Genomic DNA, 16,924 nt, shown 5'->3' with positions numbered 1-16,924 from the left:
CCTCTAGACTACACCTCCATTCTGTGTTAGTGGGACTAAATTAAGTATGATTTTAATCTAGTTTCCTGTTACAGTGACATTAAGTGTGGGAGGTCTTACAGGCAGAGGTCGTTGGAGCAGCTGGCCATGTAGGGCAGAGGGCTGACAAACGCATGGCAGCTCAGAAAAGGCTCCTCCAGCAGCATAGCACACACCTCTTCCACTTTCTGTCCCGGTGCAACACAAAGAGGAATCAAAATGAGGTATGTGCTAGTAAAGGTGGTATTTTCCCTTCAAGTAATGAAGAACACAAACAGGTGGATTGTATGAAGGATGGCATGCTCTATATAAGAAAGACATTCTAAGGGATGTGAATAGAGGATAAACAAGAGTGGCCACAGCAAACAGCATATTCCTGTGAATCCAATGCAAAGATGAAATGGACCTTACCAACAAGAAATTATCATCCCGCCCAGCACAGGGTGAGGGGAAGCCAGAAATGACGATGAGACATATTGCTTCATGTGGCTTCGCCTCCATCCAGCTGTTTCCAAACATGTCTATTTCTGCGGTCACCAGTCCTGCAGATAGAAGTTTTAATGGACTTCTTAATTTCTTCTTAATTCAGCTTGGTTAGAATAAAATAAGTAGAGGAAATAGCCATACATTGCAAGCATGTCATAACCAGAATGCATTATTCTACAGTGTTCATGGATTTTTTTTAACAATTGATATGGTATTATTGTTATCATTTACAAATGTTGCATGATTGAGGATTATTTCCAAAAAAACAGCTTGTAGTTTTGTAGCACAGCAAAGACCAAATGATGACAACATGGAGATACGACCTTGGTCAGCCGTACCATAGCTGGTTTTGAGGTCATCTTGGACGTCAGCGTTAAAGTTGCCACACAAACCACATGTTCTCCCCACAAACTCTGGGCTGAGTTTGATGTAGACAGAGCCACTGTGTCCATCCCAGGCCAGAGTGAAGCCCTGCTGCCGGGTCACCAGAACATAGTGGGCGATCTGCTCCAACTCCAGGTCATGGATGTGGTGAGGCAGTTCAAGACTAGATACAACAAGACATGCATTAAGACTTATACTCTTGTGAAGGCGGTGGATCAGCTGTTAATGTTTTTGAAGGTTTCCAATTTACATCATGCTGGCGGTTTACAGTGCACACAGCTAAAAAGTTGAATTGTTATTTCTGTCTTATGTATTTAAGTATTTTACCGTTGGCCATTGAAGGTGACAGTGTCGCGGTGCAGCATGACCTCGCCATCCCAAGGAACGAAGAGACTGATAGAGCGTGTGCAGTTATACCTGGAGCCTTGGCAACCAGGGTCGTTATGAACCTGCAGGGTTAAATAGCTTCATACATTACAAACTAAAACATTCAATATTCTTAAATTAAAATACTAATAAAAAGTTAGAGAAGTATATTTTTCAGAGGGAACATATTAACTTGCAAAAGTCACAAGTCACTTAACTTCTCAGTTGACAAGCCTTGGCATTATTCCAACAGGTGCAGAGCTCTCTTCACTGGGTAACTGGTCATTAGACGCATGCATGCTTTTAATTCAGATTAGATCTCAGAGCTCTATTACTAACCTAATGTACTGACCCTAATGAGGGGAGATCTGCGTATCTGATTTAACAACATATCATTTAAAAGTTAAAAGGAAAGCTACAATATATGTTTTTCCTTTGGTATTTAATATTTAAAAATAATTAAGAAAATGTAATATTATTGTCAGCAACAATTTACTTTTCCCAGGGACAGTAGCCTCCTAACTTCCTGGGGAGACAAAGTCAAGCTCTGTTGCAGATAGCCTGATAGATAATTGCAGTATTTAATGGTAATTGACCCTAATAATTGGATAGCTTTCACTGATCTCCAGAGCAAAGCTTTTCCTGAGGCGAAGACTGGACTTAGTAAGTGGAAAGCATTTTTCAATGGGACACATTCCAGTTCAAATGCAGTAGGCCAAGCCGGGGGGACGTAGCAATGAAAGTAGCTGAAATGATGAATACATTTTAAGTGGATGCCTAGTGCATTAGGGTCCTGGCAAGCATGTTGGCTTGTTTGTGCTGTACCTGGACAGTGATACTGGAGGATGTGATGTCCTCGCAATCCCTTAGCAACGTGTAGCTGCATCTCCCAGGGAAGTAGTAGTAGAGCCCATCAAACGTCTCAAAGTTATACTGGCCCCACGAACGGCATGTCATCTCCCTCTCAAAGCCAGTGTTTGGAACTGGGAAGATAAAGTCACAGATTGGTATAAGGCCTTGATTGGCCGGTAGCTTGATGGATAGATGGAAACTACAAATATGTATCCCCATCGATGTTAACAGAGGAAGGCATGCACACGCACACACACGCATGCACGCACGCACGCACACACACACACACCACACACACGCACACACGCACACACCCCACACACACACACACACACACACACACACACACATACACCTTGCCAAGAGTTAGGACCAACTGGCGTACCTGTTTGACATCTGGCTCCGGTGGCTTGATATAAACTGCAGTCACATGAGTCTGGGTGCACACATTGGCCTCCATTCAGACATGGAAACCAACAGCGCTCTGAATAAAGAACATACACACTGAATTCAACAATATACTTTAACCATAGCATGTTAAAGGTGTTGAAATCATGTTTTGCATTTTCTCTATTGGATTGGCTCAATTTAATGGTCAAGGCTCAAATGGCTGAGTGGACGACAAGAATGTTCTGGGTTCTAAGAAAGTGACCACCCAACTAAATGAAATGCCCAGTGACCCTATTCTGGGTGAATAAAGGTTGGATCAAATAAGAGGCATACTGTCAGCTGATATGGCCCTATTGTTTATATTAAATTGACTGTATTTTACCCCTCCTGGCATCAATTAGAGCCAATAAAAAAACAACTTTTTTATTTTATCCTAAATATTACATTCAAATATGACTTACATAGGCCAAATTAATTGATTACAAGGATATATGTAAGAACCATCATCTCCCGTCCTTCTCCCTCTTGGGCCCTTCTCTAAGTGCAGGGGCCAGGCCACCGAGCTGTTCCGGTGACTGCACAGGTTTGTCTAATGACGGCTCCTTATCTTGCCCTAACAGCATCTGTGTAATGGTCAGGTGGGACAGGTGTGTGGTGGGCTTAAAGCCTAGCGGCAGCAAGCCACTGCATGCCCACTCAGGCATGTCCTATAGGGTCACAGTTGACAGAAGAGATATGTAAGTGTCAGATTGGTGGCTCTGAAAAGAGCACTTTCTATATGATAACCAGATTTGTGTAAGACTTTGTATACGTCTTTGTTTAAGCCTTTGTGTGAGTCTTTGTATTTCTTTGTAAATGAGTGGCAATAATGTTGTTGTTTCCTTTTCAATACTGAGGTCCAGGGTCAGGAAGTGATGTTTCTAGTGTAAAATAGCCGATACTTAGGATAAGGCCGTAGGTGGGTGGGATGGTGGCATGGCGGGTGGCATGGCGGTTGACTCCAACAAAGCCAAAATGTTTCAGATTGAATTTGCCCAATGTCCAAAGTCTACTCGTAGGTATCATTGTTCAAGTTGATTAACCCCATAACTGGCTCTTTAATAACATATTCACTGTCAGTCAAGTTGGATTAAAGCGTCTTTCTAAATTAATAAAACATTCAGCTGAATTCAACTTTAACATTTACATATCAACAGGTGGATGAAAACAAACGCTGCTGTTATTAGTAGTAACCGTTCTATACCTGAGGCTCTCTTGTATGATGACATCATTCTGTCCTTGGAATGTCTGTAGGGTGAGGAATTATTAACTGGAACTGTAAATCCTGATTGAGGGCCATCCAGCGGCAAACTGGATGATTCATCCCAAGAATGGACCATGGTTGTGGGTGAGGTTGTTGAAATGTTAAAGTCTGTTGAGATTGATGATGATTGATTTGCTGATCTGACCAATGGTTGGCTGGATGGTGTTGAGTTAGATGACGATTTTGTCAAGGAGTTTAGCAATTCATTTAATGGTGTAGGACTGGGTGATTTATGCTTCAATTCTGTTGAGCTGGGTGGTGATTTGTTGGGTGGTGAGCTTGTAGATTGTTGATTGAATTCTGTTGAGCTAGTTGGTGATTTGTTGGGTGGTCTTGAGCTTGGGGATTCCTGCTTCAATTTTGATGAGATGGTTGGTGATTGATCAGAGGCCAGCACATTGGGTGATTCCTCCTCTGTGTCTGGGGAATTGATTGGTGATTTGTTGGACAATATTGAGCTGGGTGTTGACATCTTCATCTGCATCAAAGTGGTTGGAGCCATTGTGATTGTTGATGATACTTCTTTTGAGGTAGTGACTGCTTTGTTTGTTGCTTTTGAACCAATTAGCGTTCCACTGGATGGCACAGACTCTTGCAAGAGATGGCTTGATTGTGGTGGATTGCCAGAGGAAATCTGGCTGGGTGATTCCACATGAGAATGTGCAGGAGTAGGGGCCTTATCTGATGATGTGGTTATCACATTTGTCGGTGTCTCTCTCATTTGTGATAGTCTTGATTGTCCTCCGATTGCCGTGGATTGGTTAGATAATATTGAGCTGGATAGTGATTGGCTGTGTGAGGAGGAATGTGATTGGTTAGCTGGTAGTAAAGTGGTCTGTGATAGGTTGGATGTTGTTGTGGGTCCGATTGGCAAGTTAGAAACTGTTTTCTCTGATGGTATGCGGGATATGTTGAGGTTTTCTGCAATGGGTTGTTGACCTGCCGTCTTGTCTAAGGAAATTGAGTTCTGGCCATCTGACCTGTGGGTCATTGTGTTGGAGGAGGTTGAGTTGGATGGTAACTCAGTGGCCGCTCCCTGAGTTGTAAGAAAAAAAACAAATCAAGACTAACTTGGTGTGTAATAACTTTATACTCTCGAAAATCTAAGCTTCTTACTATCAAATATACAAAAAAAACAATTATATACAGATTCCAAGACGTAATGGTGATTGACAAAGGCAATGTTAGTACACCTAACCAAATACTTATTGCATTGCAATCTGATTCTGTTTGATTTCAAGTCAGTTTTATTGTCTTGTGTAGTGTAAAAGGATCGAGTCTCACATGACAGATGAATAAAGACTTAAAATGTAGGCTGCTGAAGAAGTTTTATTTTCATTTGTCCTAAATCCCTCGGGGAATAATGCTGTTGAGAGCCAAATGAAAATGGCGAGCGGTCTGCTCAGGATAGAAGTGGGGAATGCTCTGGGAAAGGGAGCGCTGGAGAGAAAAGGGTTGTCAGCCCGCCTTCATTAACGACTCCACTGTGAATTTCAACACTAACATTTTCCCAACCAGAAGAAACCTCTACTGTTGTCAGTTTTTCCCTTTGGACAATTATTTTGGTTGTGTTTGAATAACAGCTTAGTAGTTCCTGTCACGGTTGGCAAAATAAGTGGATAGGCTACATGCATCTACACTTTGAATTCTACATCAAAACAGGTGCTGCGCAATATTACTCCACCTGGTGCTACGACATAGGTATTATAATCCAACCCAGACTGTCTAGAAACCTGAGAACTCAAACCTCGGCTTTCATCTCAAAAGACAGGAATAAAGCCAAGGGAGAATGTATCTTGATTAATTATTAAGCATTGATGGGTATCAGTACAATTGTGACTGTGAGTGTGAACAAGCATATACTAAATAGGACATGGTTGACCTCAGTTATTTGACACTACTTTGTTTTTCACATCAGGTTGCAAGTATTGGACATCAGGTGAATAGAATTGATATCAGACATCAGATAAAACAGTTACATACATGCCCTGAGGAGGGAGGTCAGAAAACCTCAGCAAATCTCATTTGTGTAATGAAAATGTTAATTCTGCTGTCGGATGGACATGGACCACAATGTGACTCTCCACTATTGATGGCATTTTTTTAATTATGTGAAATTTGTGTAATCTCATATGTAGGCCTAATTGATTAAGGTTTTAAGAACTTTAGTCAAATTAATGACGGATATATACAACAAGTTATTTGTAAGGACTTTTTATAATAAACTTAGGCGTATTTGCTTACTTAATTATTTTGAAAGTTGTGCAGGTACTAACTCGAATGGCTATACTACAGTAGCTGCTTTTAAAATCGTAAGGCAAAATGTTTCTAGGACGCACGAAACCTTTGCTTGAATAAAAGTCTTTGAATCACTTAATGCTGTCTGTCTGTGTCTGTGTGCCTAACGTATTTACGTGGCCCATCAATGCTACGTTTCAAAACAGCGGCTCTGCTCGCCTACCTGTTCTCTTTGGGAAGCGGTATCCCATTTCGGCAGCATTATCCTGCTGCTTTCGCTGCTGGAAGAAAGAGAACAAGGAGTGGTTTGTTCCTCGCAGGTAATCAGCACTTGCGGTGGTTTGGAGAAAAATGGCATGAACAAACGCCATAGTCGTTCCCTGACGCAGACATTGGCTAATAGGTTATCTAAAGAAATAGCAGCATGATTAATAGGTAAGCGAGCAGTAGATAATTTATACAATTAAATTATATGCGTTTTTTTAATAGATGTAGGCCTACGCATATGTTGCATGAAATAAGGTTTGCATACATGGTAGAAATATCACACATCTTCAGTATTATTATGGTATATAATAATATAATAGCCCTAACCCTATAGTAATAATTATACAAATAATTAGGCTATAGCCTAATAATAATTATTACACACTTTTATCTTACGCATCTTCGATGCATGACACCTAAAAATAATCAGAATCTACTTACTTGTTCAAAACATGCCAGTCAGTGATATTCACACTATCAATACCCCAGGATATGTGCGCTGGAACCAAACAGAAAATCACTCAAATTAGGGCCATTTGAATAAAAAGTAAAATACCCAGAATCGTTTCAGAAAATAACAGATATTTCTACTAACTACAGCAAATGTTAACTAACGTCTTAAATATTTTTACTTAAGGGCAAGCCTATAACTTGATAATTAATTATCTTTTTTTAAAGGGCGATGCAGGCCTAAAAAATAAATGACCCGCTTGTTGACAATGTATTGTTATTCGGCTTTTGACAGAAACTCAATCTATTTTTAATATAAATAGGCCTACCTTTAATGGATGCTGCACATTTAAGGAAGTTTTCAGACAACACACATGAATGAGTCAATACATCCTAATCACTTTGATTATTATGACTTACCCTGATAAATTAGGATGAAGTAAATTGATAATAACCGCAATATCCTTTTCCAGCCATAACTTAGAATAGGATCCATCCGTGATGCATGCGATCCAGTCAGTGGAATCGCTAACTCTCCTGCCAGTAAAAATTCAAGTTCAGCTGGACCATCGACACATTGTTTCAGATACCATCACGCTAATGTGCGTTGTTTAGAGACCTGCTGTATGTGCGTCTCGCGCGCCATTCGGATGTTCCGCTAACCTCCGCGCTCCAGCCTATAAGAGCGGACCGCGCCTGCGGATTTGCATATTGTCCGCGCGTCACCCACTCACAGAGGAAGAGCGCGAATGACGAAGAAACAGACTTGAAATTATGGACCTATGATTGAAATGTGTCACTCACTTCAACTCATACTTAACATCCATCTATTCATATAAAAGTCTGTCTATTTTATTCGGCCAACTCTGGATTCGTGAGGCTATGAAAGCACGGACTGTAAAGACTGTGAAGAAAACTTCTGTCACTTCCAGTCGCTCTCCCGCTTTCAAACAGGGAAATCAACGGAGATCTAAGTTGCATCGTCTGTTCGGGTAGGTGTGTGCAGGCCCGTGTGTAGGCCCATGTGTAGGCCTATGTAGCCGTAGGCCTGTCGACCACGTCACATCCATCACATGATTTAACATGCAATTTATAATTTCATCAACATGAAATGTCTGATACCATTGCTATTTTAATTGTATTAGCCCTAAGTCACCATCGGGGTTTAGCAGGCTCCCAAAAATGCGATCATGTTTTAAATTGGCTATCAAATCTAGGCCTTCACATTTTTTAGGATAAACTGACAAATTAACCTTACAACGTTACAATGATAATCAAATGTTACGTCAGACGTAGCATTTCGACATGACATGAGTTCAGGTGAATCATAAATATAGCGCTATAGCGTTTCAGTGCGGGGAGTGCTCCTGTGTCTACTTTATTCTCAGAGAGGGGGGGAATAAAGGGCTTTGAGCGAATCCCCCGAGGAGACCCACAGGGGTGCTCCCACGTCCCGCTCCGCTTTGTTCTGCTCTGCGCCGGGTGTCCGGTGTCATAAATGGAAACTGCACCTGAACAGAGGTGGAAGGGAGTGCAGGGGGAGAGGACTGGGGGAATCAGGGGGTAAAGTAGGCCTACATGGCCGTCACGGGGTAAGCCGAGGCAAAGGGAGGGAGGGTTGGATAAGAAGTCTATATACGACTCGACTTGACTTTTTTGCACTGTCCTCTTCTCACACAACAAAAGAAACGATCGTATCAAGCCCCCGGTCACCATCTCTCCGTGACATGACGTCATACTCTTTGTGAGAACAGGAAAACATCCAAGGTAGAAAAAACAAAAATCTCTATAAAACAAAAACCTTCCATCTCTATAACAAATCTCCTAGGGAGTCTTGGACTTCCACTATTTATAGATCTCATGCCAGTAGCCCTCATGTTTTTAACTCGCAGTTGTCCAGCACCTTCTTAAAATCCCAAAATATTCCTCCATTCTCCATTATTTCAACCCTATATAAAACTTTTATTTATTTATTTATATTGCAAAGGTTGTTCGGACACCGCTTATCCAATCCAAATAACATCCTTGAAAAATTCACATTTTTGGGGCCCTCCACAGTACAATCAGCCCTGCTCCAACATTCAAATGAGTATCTCCTCTCTCCAGAGTCTGGAGATGACCTCACAACTGCTTTGACACAGTTCATCATGTGATACTCATTGACCCAAGAATGGATTCGCTATTGGTGGAAGAGCTTTTAAGTTGGCTCACCTCATACATGAATAACAAAAACTTTCTCCATTTACATGCTCCCGCTGGGTCAAATAATAAAAAAAATATTATACTGAATTCCATTGTTACGAAGATGATACACGGCTTTACCTCCCCCTAAGACCTGATGGCCAACACAGAGGATCTCCATCATGCCTTGAGGACATAAACCGCTAAGATGGCCCAAAACGTTCTACAATTAAATAAAAATAAATCTGAAATAGTTTTATTTGGATCCCTTGATTCCAGAAACAATTACTTAGAATCTGGGCCAGGTTAAACTGTCTGCTAAAAGTCTTGGTGTGATATCTGATTTGGCCCGCCCATTCGAAAAATAGGTCAGATCAGTAGTAAAAGCCATCTTTCGCAACTAAGAAACAATTCCATGAAACAAAATCCATGATTTTGTCTCGACTGGATTTCTGTTACTCCCTACACTTTGGTATAGGTCAGTCTTCCATGTCACTCTTACAAATAGTCCAAGATCCTGCTGCCAGGCTTCTGACTTGCTCCAGGAAGAGTACCACATCACCCTATGCAGGTCTCTCTTCACTGGTTCTCCTTACGCTTCAGAATCAATTATAATTGTGGTTTGTTTATAAAGCCTTGCATGGGTTAGCCCCTGCCTATTTGTCCGAGCTCATCTGGACCTGTGGATCCCCCTGGGTCCTCAGTTCACCTAATCAAGACCAGGTCAGGTGACCTGGTCACTACACAGTAAAAAATATACTCCTTGGCGTTTTTAATCCTCCTGACTGCTTTATGGGTAGAGGTATGTGTGTGTGTATTAACTTGTTGTTGCCCTGTTTAGACTTCTATTCACTCTGATCCATTGTATCATACAATGGATTGTATGATACAATGGATCAGAGTGGATAGAAGCCTGTTATATATACAGTGAAAGAAACAAAACATATCAGATACAATTTGTATTTGATGTTTTGTTTCTTTCACTGTGTACCCACTATGCAACATATTTGCACTGTACAGGGATTTCATCAACTAGTTGTTTTAAATGTGCTCTTAACTTGATTAGATTAGTTTTAATAAAGCACCAGCATTGTGTCACGAAATTCTCTGAAATAGTCCAAGCCTTTTGTGTTTAACTGAAAAAGAAGCTGTATAAAATGCAATAATTGAATTGTTTGAATTGAATTGAACAGTGGAAACATTGTTTATTATCCAATCTTTAGGCATTATCAGTGATCATAATACAATCCTAAATTATGTACAACACAAAATAACATTATTTCTGCAGACTGTGTGGTAAAACTGCATTCCATTTTACTTACTAATTGAATCAACAATTATTGCAACAAGAGAAATGTCCATTAACTGTCCACTATCTAGAGAAAAGGGCTACATGACTAAATTGCAATGCATGTACAACAGCTGACTATGGTGTCGTACTGAGTATGACTATGGAGTATGCAGCCGTTTTGATGCTACAACAGAAGGAGAAGTACTGTGATCGATGCTATGCAGTGAGTGATGAAACAGGAAGGAAAATGTGTGTGGGGTGTGCGGCCATTCAGACCAGTACAGGTGTGAAACAACAGGCAGCAAGGTCAGCAAGAGACAGGTTACTGATTGGTATATGTGTGGTAAGCACACTTTACATTGACATTGGATTGATATTTTGCTTGCTCTCTGTTTAAAAGTAAATACAACAGGAATCAAACCTCATGTCTGTGCCAAAATTGTTTGATGGCTCTGAAGACATTTGAGGCAATTTTTTCTTTCTCAATTGCAGGGATGCTTCCTAAGTAGGTGGCAACTATGGGGACATGGAGGCGTAGTGCCATGCTTATTCTGAAGAAACCATAGGAAACAACCTTATTAAGTACCTCGATTTGGAAAAAAATTCAAGGAAGCATCAGATGGTATCCAACACGGATATCCCATAAGGCTGTGTTCATGTTTTATGTTTTAGATGAACACATGTTTAAGGCATAATGACATGAATTTGTCTAAGTAACAACAATTATTTGACCGCTTTCATGTTTCTTACAAGTAGTCATTTTATTTAATCGTTTTGAAGAATGCAACAACCGACGAGCTCAAAATAGTTAATATACAGACGTGCTACCTGGTCGGGCTTCTAGTTGAAACTCTTCCCTAAAGTAGGTAGCTAACAAGGAAACCTAGTCCTAAGTAGGTGTCAAGGATATAGGAAGCATCCCTGCATTTGCATCACAGCCATAGCATCCACAATATGCCCCAATCACGAGTTGCTTTCGACAAAAGCATCTGCTTAATGAACTGAATGCCCATATGGTGAACGAAATAGCAGAAATAATAAACACATAATAGTATACCAACGTTGGTATACTTGACTTATGTGATTGTTTATAAAGAGTGATGGAAAAAGAGGACATTTTTTACACATTGACAGAAGAATCCAATACAGCAATTAAAAACGAAACCTAAAACATTGAATACGGTGTTTTTTTTCTATCTAGGGATAGATTTTTTTACATTGAGGAGGGATCACAACCTTGTCCGCCTCACCCCATAGACCACCATGAAAGGATTTGCCCTGATCTTTGGATACAGTCCCCCAGATGTTTTTCGCTTCTTCTTAGTGTGTTATCTTGGCCTGTGATTGGCCAGTAGGAAGTCCTTGTCTTTGCAGGTCAGGCAAAGCTTGAGGTTGCGCAAGGAGCCCCCCGCGCAGCAGAAGGCCCACACGCCCATCAGAAGCATGATTATGTAGGTGGGCACCAGGCTGCCCACATAGTAGGGGTTCTGGAAGGTCTGAAAGGAGAAGAGCCAATCAACAACATAAAAATAAACAAACATCACATCAATGGTGTGGTCATGGCATGCAAGCAACCGTGATTCAAACTTGATCTGGGCTAACCCCATTTCCATTGGGGTTAGAACCAGAATGACAAAGGAGAGAAATGGTTTGTAGCTTCATCACATGTTGAAGGTTTTTAGACAGTGTTTCAGCTTATACATTTTTCTGCATATTACACAGCTTAACCTGTGAGCAAACGCTTAAAATGGACCAAATGGGATACTCCATACACACACACTGGAACCCATTACTGTATGATCAACGTTTTGAAAATGTGCCACTTTTTACATCACAGGTGGGCGTGTCCACCTAGATGTATGGCGGATAGATGAGCAACATTTGCTACAGTCCACTGGGTAGGCTGGTAGACTGATCTATCCAGCAAACATCTAGGTGGACACACCCACCTGTGATGTCAGAAGTGGAACATTTTCAAAACTGCTTGTAATGGCTAATTACACTCACACCTGGTGGTATAATGTCCTCTTTAAGAGTACATGAAGAGTGTGTCAAACACCTTGGGGGATTTATTTTGCTAAGGAATAGACGCCTGTATTATTTTGATTATTATTATAAACTTTGAGCACTCTGGGCAATTTAAATTGCATTGCTGCCTCCCGCTGGTAAAATAGATGTGCATATAGAACGAGAAAGTGAGATCTCGGAGGACAAGTGGTCCCTCGAGATGCACGTGGAGACTCATTCTAATGCCAGGTGTGAACTGACGTACTTCCCAATTGCAATTGTATCCCCCAAGATGCATGTTAACGTCGGGACACAGGGCCTAGGTTTCTATTGACCATGGTATTCACGTGACGTCACCCTGCGACTCCAGTGGCCCTTTTGGAGTGAGGGTTGCATAGAGACCGTGACAGCGACAATGACACTTGCAGGGAACACTATATATACAATATACTTGACCGGACTTGTGGCAGCGCTACGTATAATTCCCAAACTCTACGTACCAGACATGAAACAAGGAGGTGGCTGGCAACCACGACGACCAGGCACCACCAGCGCTTCTTTTCACAGGCGTCGAAGAAAACCACTCCCCAGAACATGTGGAGAAGGATGATGGCCATGGTCATGAATGCTGCAAAGTAGAAGAGTGCACCGTCAGTCCTCCGGTTTCCCAGAGGAATGAATTCTCGATTAGTTTGGTTATGGCATCAGCTAGATGTTACTAATGAAAGTGACAAGAGCGTGTCCAGTATCTCTAAAAGCAAAAGCACAGTGAACTTATACAAGTGCTTCCACCGACACTGCTTGGTAGCAACATATGGGTACCCGGTGTAATAACGCACAAAAGCAGTGATTCAGCAAACAAGGTTAGGGGAGTAACTGAGTAAAGGAGAGGTCATCAAGTGTATGTGGATGGATTTTAAAAGCTCAGGAATCATATTCTCTAGACACTGTTGATCAATTGACAACTTGCCTCACATGATATCAACACCATTGAATGATCACAGGGCTAAGCGGCTAGATGGTATTGTACCTGAGGACAGGAAGTAGTGTTGGGAGTCCCCATGGATACCCACGGTGCCTGGTCCCACCGAGTCTGCCAGGATGTTGACCACCGAGAAAGCTCCACTCATGAACCCAAAGCCCAGGCCAGAGACTAAGGCAACACACATGGAGGCAATGCAAATTAGAGTTATAAAAGTAATATGTGCTTTGGTTCTGGATATGCTTCGAAGCAATAATCTATGAAACAAATCAAGTATGAATTGGTTTACAGATAATACATATCCATAAGATGATGTTATACATTTATAATTTCACTTCCTAATAAGCTATGAAATTAACTCAAAAAGGATCCATAAAATAGTCAAGCTACATTGCTATTGCTATCGTTACCCCTTGTTAACTTTTCTTTGATGCCTTATTATCCTTTTCAATGAATTGCTATCCAAGGCAGCACATTCCATCTATCGTGGTATCACATGATAAGTTGAGCCTGTGTGTTCCACAAAAGAGGAATTGTTAATTGTTCCTTTCATTTTTAGAAACAGTCACGTCTGAACACACCATAGGCCAGCTGGCGAATGGAGATAGGCATGGTCTCCTCCTGGCTGAGTGCAAGAAGGCCTTCATTTGCTTTCCTGTGGGACACAGAGACCAAAAGAGAGTTTCTACATTAAACACGCAATGCATTGCAGCACATTGAAAATCTCTTTGTATTGACCAAACTTAGACCCTTCAGGGTGGGAGACAAACAACAGTATTCTTTCTGTGTCTTTTTGAGATTGAAAGGATATTTGTCAAAGTATAACATATGATATTGCTTCAGTGAATGCAAATAATTAAAATATATAACTAGAAGAAAATACAACAAAAAACAGCTAAATAAACAGTTGCAGAACTAGCCAAACTCTTACTTGAGTAGTTTGTAGTAACCGAAGCGGAAAAGCTCCTGGAGTAAGACCGACAGCACCACTCCAAATATCAGCAGACCTCTCTGCTGTGGGGCACTCTCCTTGTTGCTGATCTGAACCGAGATGAACCACACCAGCGAAGACAGTAGCAGGGAAACCAGCCAGAAAAAAGCTCTGCCGAGACAAGGTCACAAAACACACACACACACACACACACACACACACACACACACACACACACACATGACTAATGTGGAAGAACATAGAATACTGTTCCTTCAGTTCACATTTGATCAATTTGATAATTTGCATTATCCGGCTCTACTTCTGGCAGTATGGCTGCATGATATTACAAATATGAGCTCAAACCAGCGTGTGTTGGGCACGGAGTACCGGAAAATTATGCATTAAATAACTGAATCAAGACAAGATTGTAGATTGAAGATTTCCAAACCAAGATCATCACATTTAATGTTGTATAAAGAGTACATATGAACGAAAAGATAGATAGGATAGTCACAGAAAGAATAGCCACAAGAAGCGAGCCAGACACTAAAGAAATGTATATAGGTAGGTTAGCGGCTCTACCACACAACGCTACACTAACCAACAAGCAAATCCTCCTATTCATAACCGTGTAACCCAACTTACCCTGCTATCAAGAATATGACTCGTAGCGGATCACGGGCAATAGTAAACAGGAACAAAGCGATGGCGGGTCCAAATGCAATGAATGTGCACCCGAAAAACACCGATGCTGTCATTTTAGATGTTCAGTAAAACCCGTTAAAGAGCAGCGCAACGCAAAGCGCCTTGTCTTGTTCTATCAAACTCCTTATATTTCCACAATTAGGCTACTGTACTGTAAACATTCGGAAAGACGCCCTTTATCGTAGTTGACGGTTTTTCATTCTTCTCGACGGTAATTCCGGTTCCCTGTGTCGTCACGTTGTTTTTTCAGAGACACTTCCTGCTTGGTTTGGTCGATGTCATGTGACGGGCTTTGGCCCACTTCCAAGCCGGCAGGCCATTGGTATGGAAGGCCGTTGGGGACAAACTCGTTTGGGAAAATATCCCTCTCGACAAGGCAAAATGGACAACGTAAACACGAAACGTTTTAAAACTATTAATATTTAGTTTTAATCTCTGCCCTAAGGTGTGTTTCTTGAATTACCCAATGTTTTCCTCTGTTGGCTAACGTAATTAGTGTTTTAGTGTTAATATGTCAGAATGTTCCTCACTATCAAACTACTTCCACTAAAATGGTTGAATAAAATGTATTACACTACTTCCACTAATTGGTCATCAATAAATGCATTTTAAATTATAGTTACCTCCCTATCCCCCTCCCTATATTTTCAAGGAAGCCATAGGTGAAAAATAAGTTGTTCCAGAGCTGCTGTGCTACCACCTTTGCTGAATGACTGGGGCAGAGATAGGCCTGAGCCAAATTTTTGAAATGGTCTGTTACTGGTGGTCTGAGCACATCCACTGACCTATTGGTGACCCCTCTTTAGTGTGGCCCTTGCTTCAGGCTCCGGTGACTTGCTAAAGATACACCTCTTGCGGCACTGCATGTAGTCCTTCACATCCATGTCCAGTCCATGACAGTAGAAGCGTTGCCTCATAAGGTAAAGAGTCTGATGTTGTCCTTGGTGTCCAGCCTCATCATGAACCCCATGGAGGTTCTCCTTCAAAACCTTAGGGATCATGTATTGGAATGACTTCCTCTCGAGATGATGTTCTTAGAGACACGGTACAGCACACCTTTGCTTTACTGAAAATTTTGGAGGCGGAGGATGCCTGCTGCTTTGTGCACCCGCTCTCTGCTAGAGGGTCCTGGTTCACACTCAACAAAGTAGAGAACCCGACCCAGATGTTTGTCAGCACGCTGCATCTCCATCAGCTCCTGTCTGGACAGGGTAAGGGACAACTCCAGACTGTGGGGATGGCTGCAAGCTCTGTGTGAGTTGCGGAAGCAGGTAGGCATGATGAGGCCACATATAGTCATCTTGGGACAGACAGCAGACACCTCTTGCTGCGTGATGAGGTGACCCAGCGAGCTAATCACAGCCGTGCTGCTGGCAGCAACAGTATCTGTGGATGGTCCAGCTTCAGGATAACAATCTCTCCTACCAGAGTCAAATGAGTGAGTGATGACAGGACCAGCGGAGCAGATCTTGGACACCATCATGGTTCAGAGCCCTTGTTTCATCCAAAGATGCACCACATCAGACTCGTGTGAGCAGGTGAAACACACTGGGCTGTACAAAGGGTTCACGGCTAAGAGCATCTGCCACCACGTTCTCGGGACCTGGGATGTATCTAATGTTGAAGTTGAACGGGGTGAGCTGGGCCACCCATCTTTGCTCACAAGCGTCAAGCTTTGGTCTAGGCAAAAAAATCTAGCCTGTGTGTAGGGTATCTTGACTGGGAATAGTTGAGCGACTTGCTGGCAAAAGCTACAGGTCGTGCTACATCTTTACATCCTCAAAAAATGAATGACCTTCACTGGGACCCAGTCGTCTCCCCATATTGGTGTCACAATCCTCCCTACCAATACAGTTCTTGCCACTGTGCATGTTTTACTTTGTTCATCTACGACTGTGCTACCCGCAAAGAGAATTGCTTTCCCCTCTGTATCATGCTGAACCAAGTTTGAAATCTTCTTCCAGAAATCCCCTGATATTTTCTTCACACAAATGAGATGCTTAATTACATTACTGTCCAATTTAAGATAATCCCTTTGTCCATCCATAATGAGTGTTGGGACCGAGACGC

At 41.8% G+C, this 16,924-nt stretch overlaps 2 protein-coding genes across 2 annotated transcripts in view; both read right to left on the bottom strand.

The window, feature by feature from the left end:
- The window catches only part of otog (otogelin), a gene marked incomplete at its 5' end in the record, with an annotated part of 50,550 nt that extends 44,262 nt beyond the window's left edge, over window positions 1-6,288 (bottom strand). The window contains 7 exons of the mRNA XM_084475893.1: window positions 100-206; window positions 430-560; window positions 843-1,051; window positions 1,216-1,337; window positions 2,080-2,237; window positions 2,492-2,590; window positions 6,261-6,288. Coding sequence (XP_084332019.1) covers window positions 100-206; window positions 430-560; window positions 843-1,051; window positions 1,216-1,337; window positions 2,080-2,237; window positions 2,492-2,590; window positions 6,261-6,288 — 854 coding nt within the window. The remainder of the gene's footprint in view (window positions 1-99; window positions 207-429; window positions 561-842; window positions 1,052-1,215; window positions 1,338-2,079; window positions 2,238-2,491; window positions 2,591-6,260) is intronic.
- Window positions 6,289-10,125: 3,837 nt separating this feature from the next.
- On the bottom strand, window positions 10,126-15,074 carry aph1b (aph-1B gamma-secretase subunit). The gene is made up of 6 exons (XM_084476693.1): window positions 14,795-15,074; window positions 14,147-14,317; window positions 13,797-13,870; window positions 13,264-13,386; window positions 12,734-12,861; window positions 10,126-11,722 (listed from the first exon to the last, which is right to left on the bottom strand). The coding sequence occupies exons 1-6, from the start codon at window positions 14,905-14,907 to the stop codon at window positions 11,555-11,557; spliced, it is 777 nt and encodes a 258-aa protein (XP_084332819.1). The 5' UTR covers window positions 14,908-15,074; the 3' UTR covers window positions 10,126-11,554.
- Window positions 15,075-16,924: the final 1,850 nt, after the last annotated feature.

Source organism: Micromesistius poutassou (assembly GCF_964030765.1).
Source record: "Micromesistius poutassou genome assembly, chromosome: 12".
Taxonomy (NCBI): Eukaryota; Metazoa; Chordata; class Actinopteri; order Gadiformes; family Gadidae; genus Micromesistius; species Micromesistius poutassou.
Note: the sequence above shows the minus strand (reverse complement) of the source record. Positions and strands in the feature narration are given on the sequence as shown.

Coding starts and splice junctions, on each gene's coding strand:
- aph1b (XM_084476693.1), bottom strand. CDS start 14,907: ATGACAGCATCGGTGTTTTTCGGGTGCACATTCATTGCATTTGGACCC. Junction 14,318..14,794: donor GTCATATTCTTGATAGCAGG/GTAAGTTGGGTT, acceptor TTGTCTCGGCAG/AGCTTTTTTCTGGCTGGTTT. Junction 11,723..12,733: donor ACCTCCTTGTTTCATGTCTG/GTACGTAGAGTT, acceptor TTCTCCTTTCAG/ACCTTCCAGAACCCCTACTA.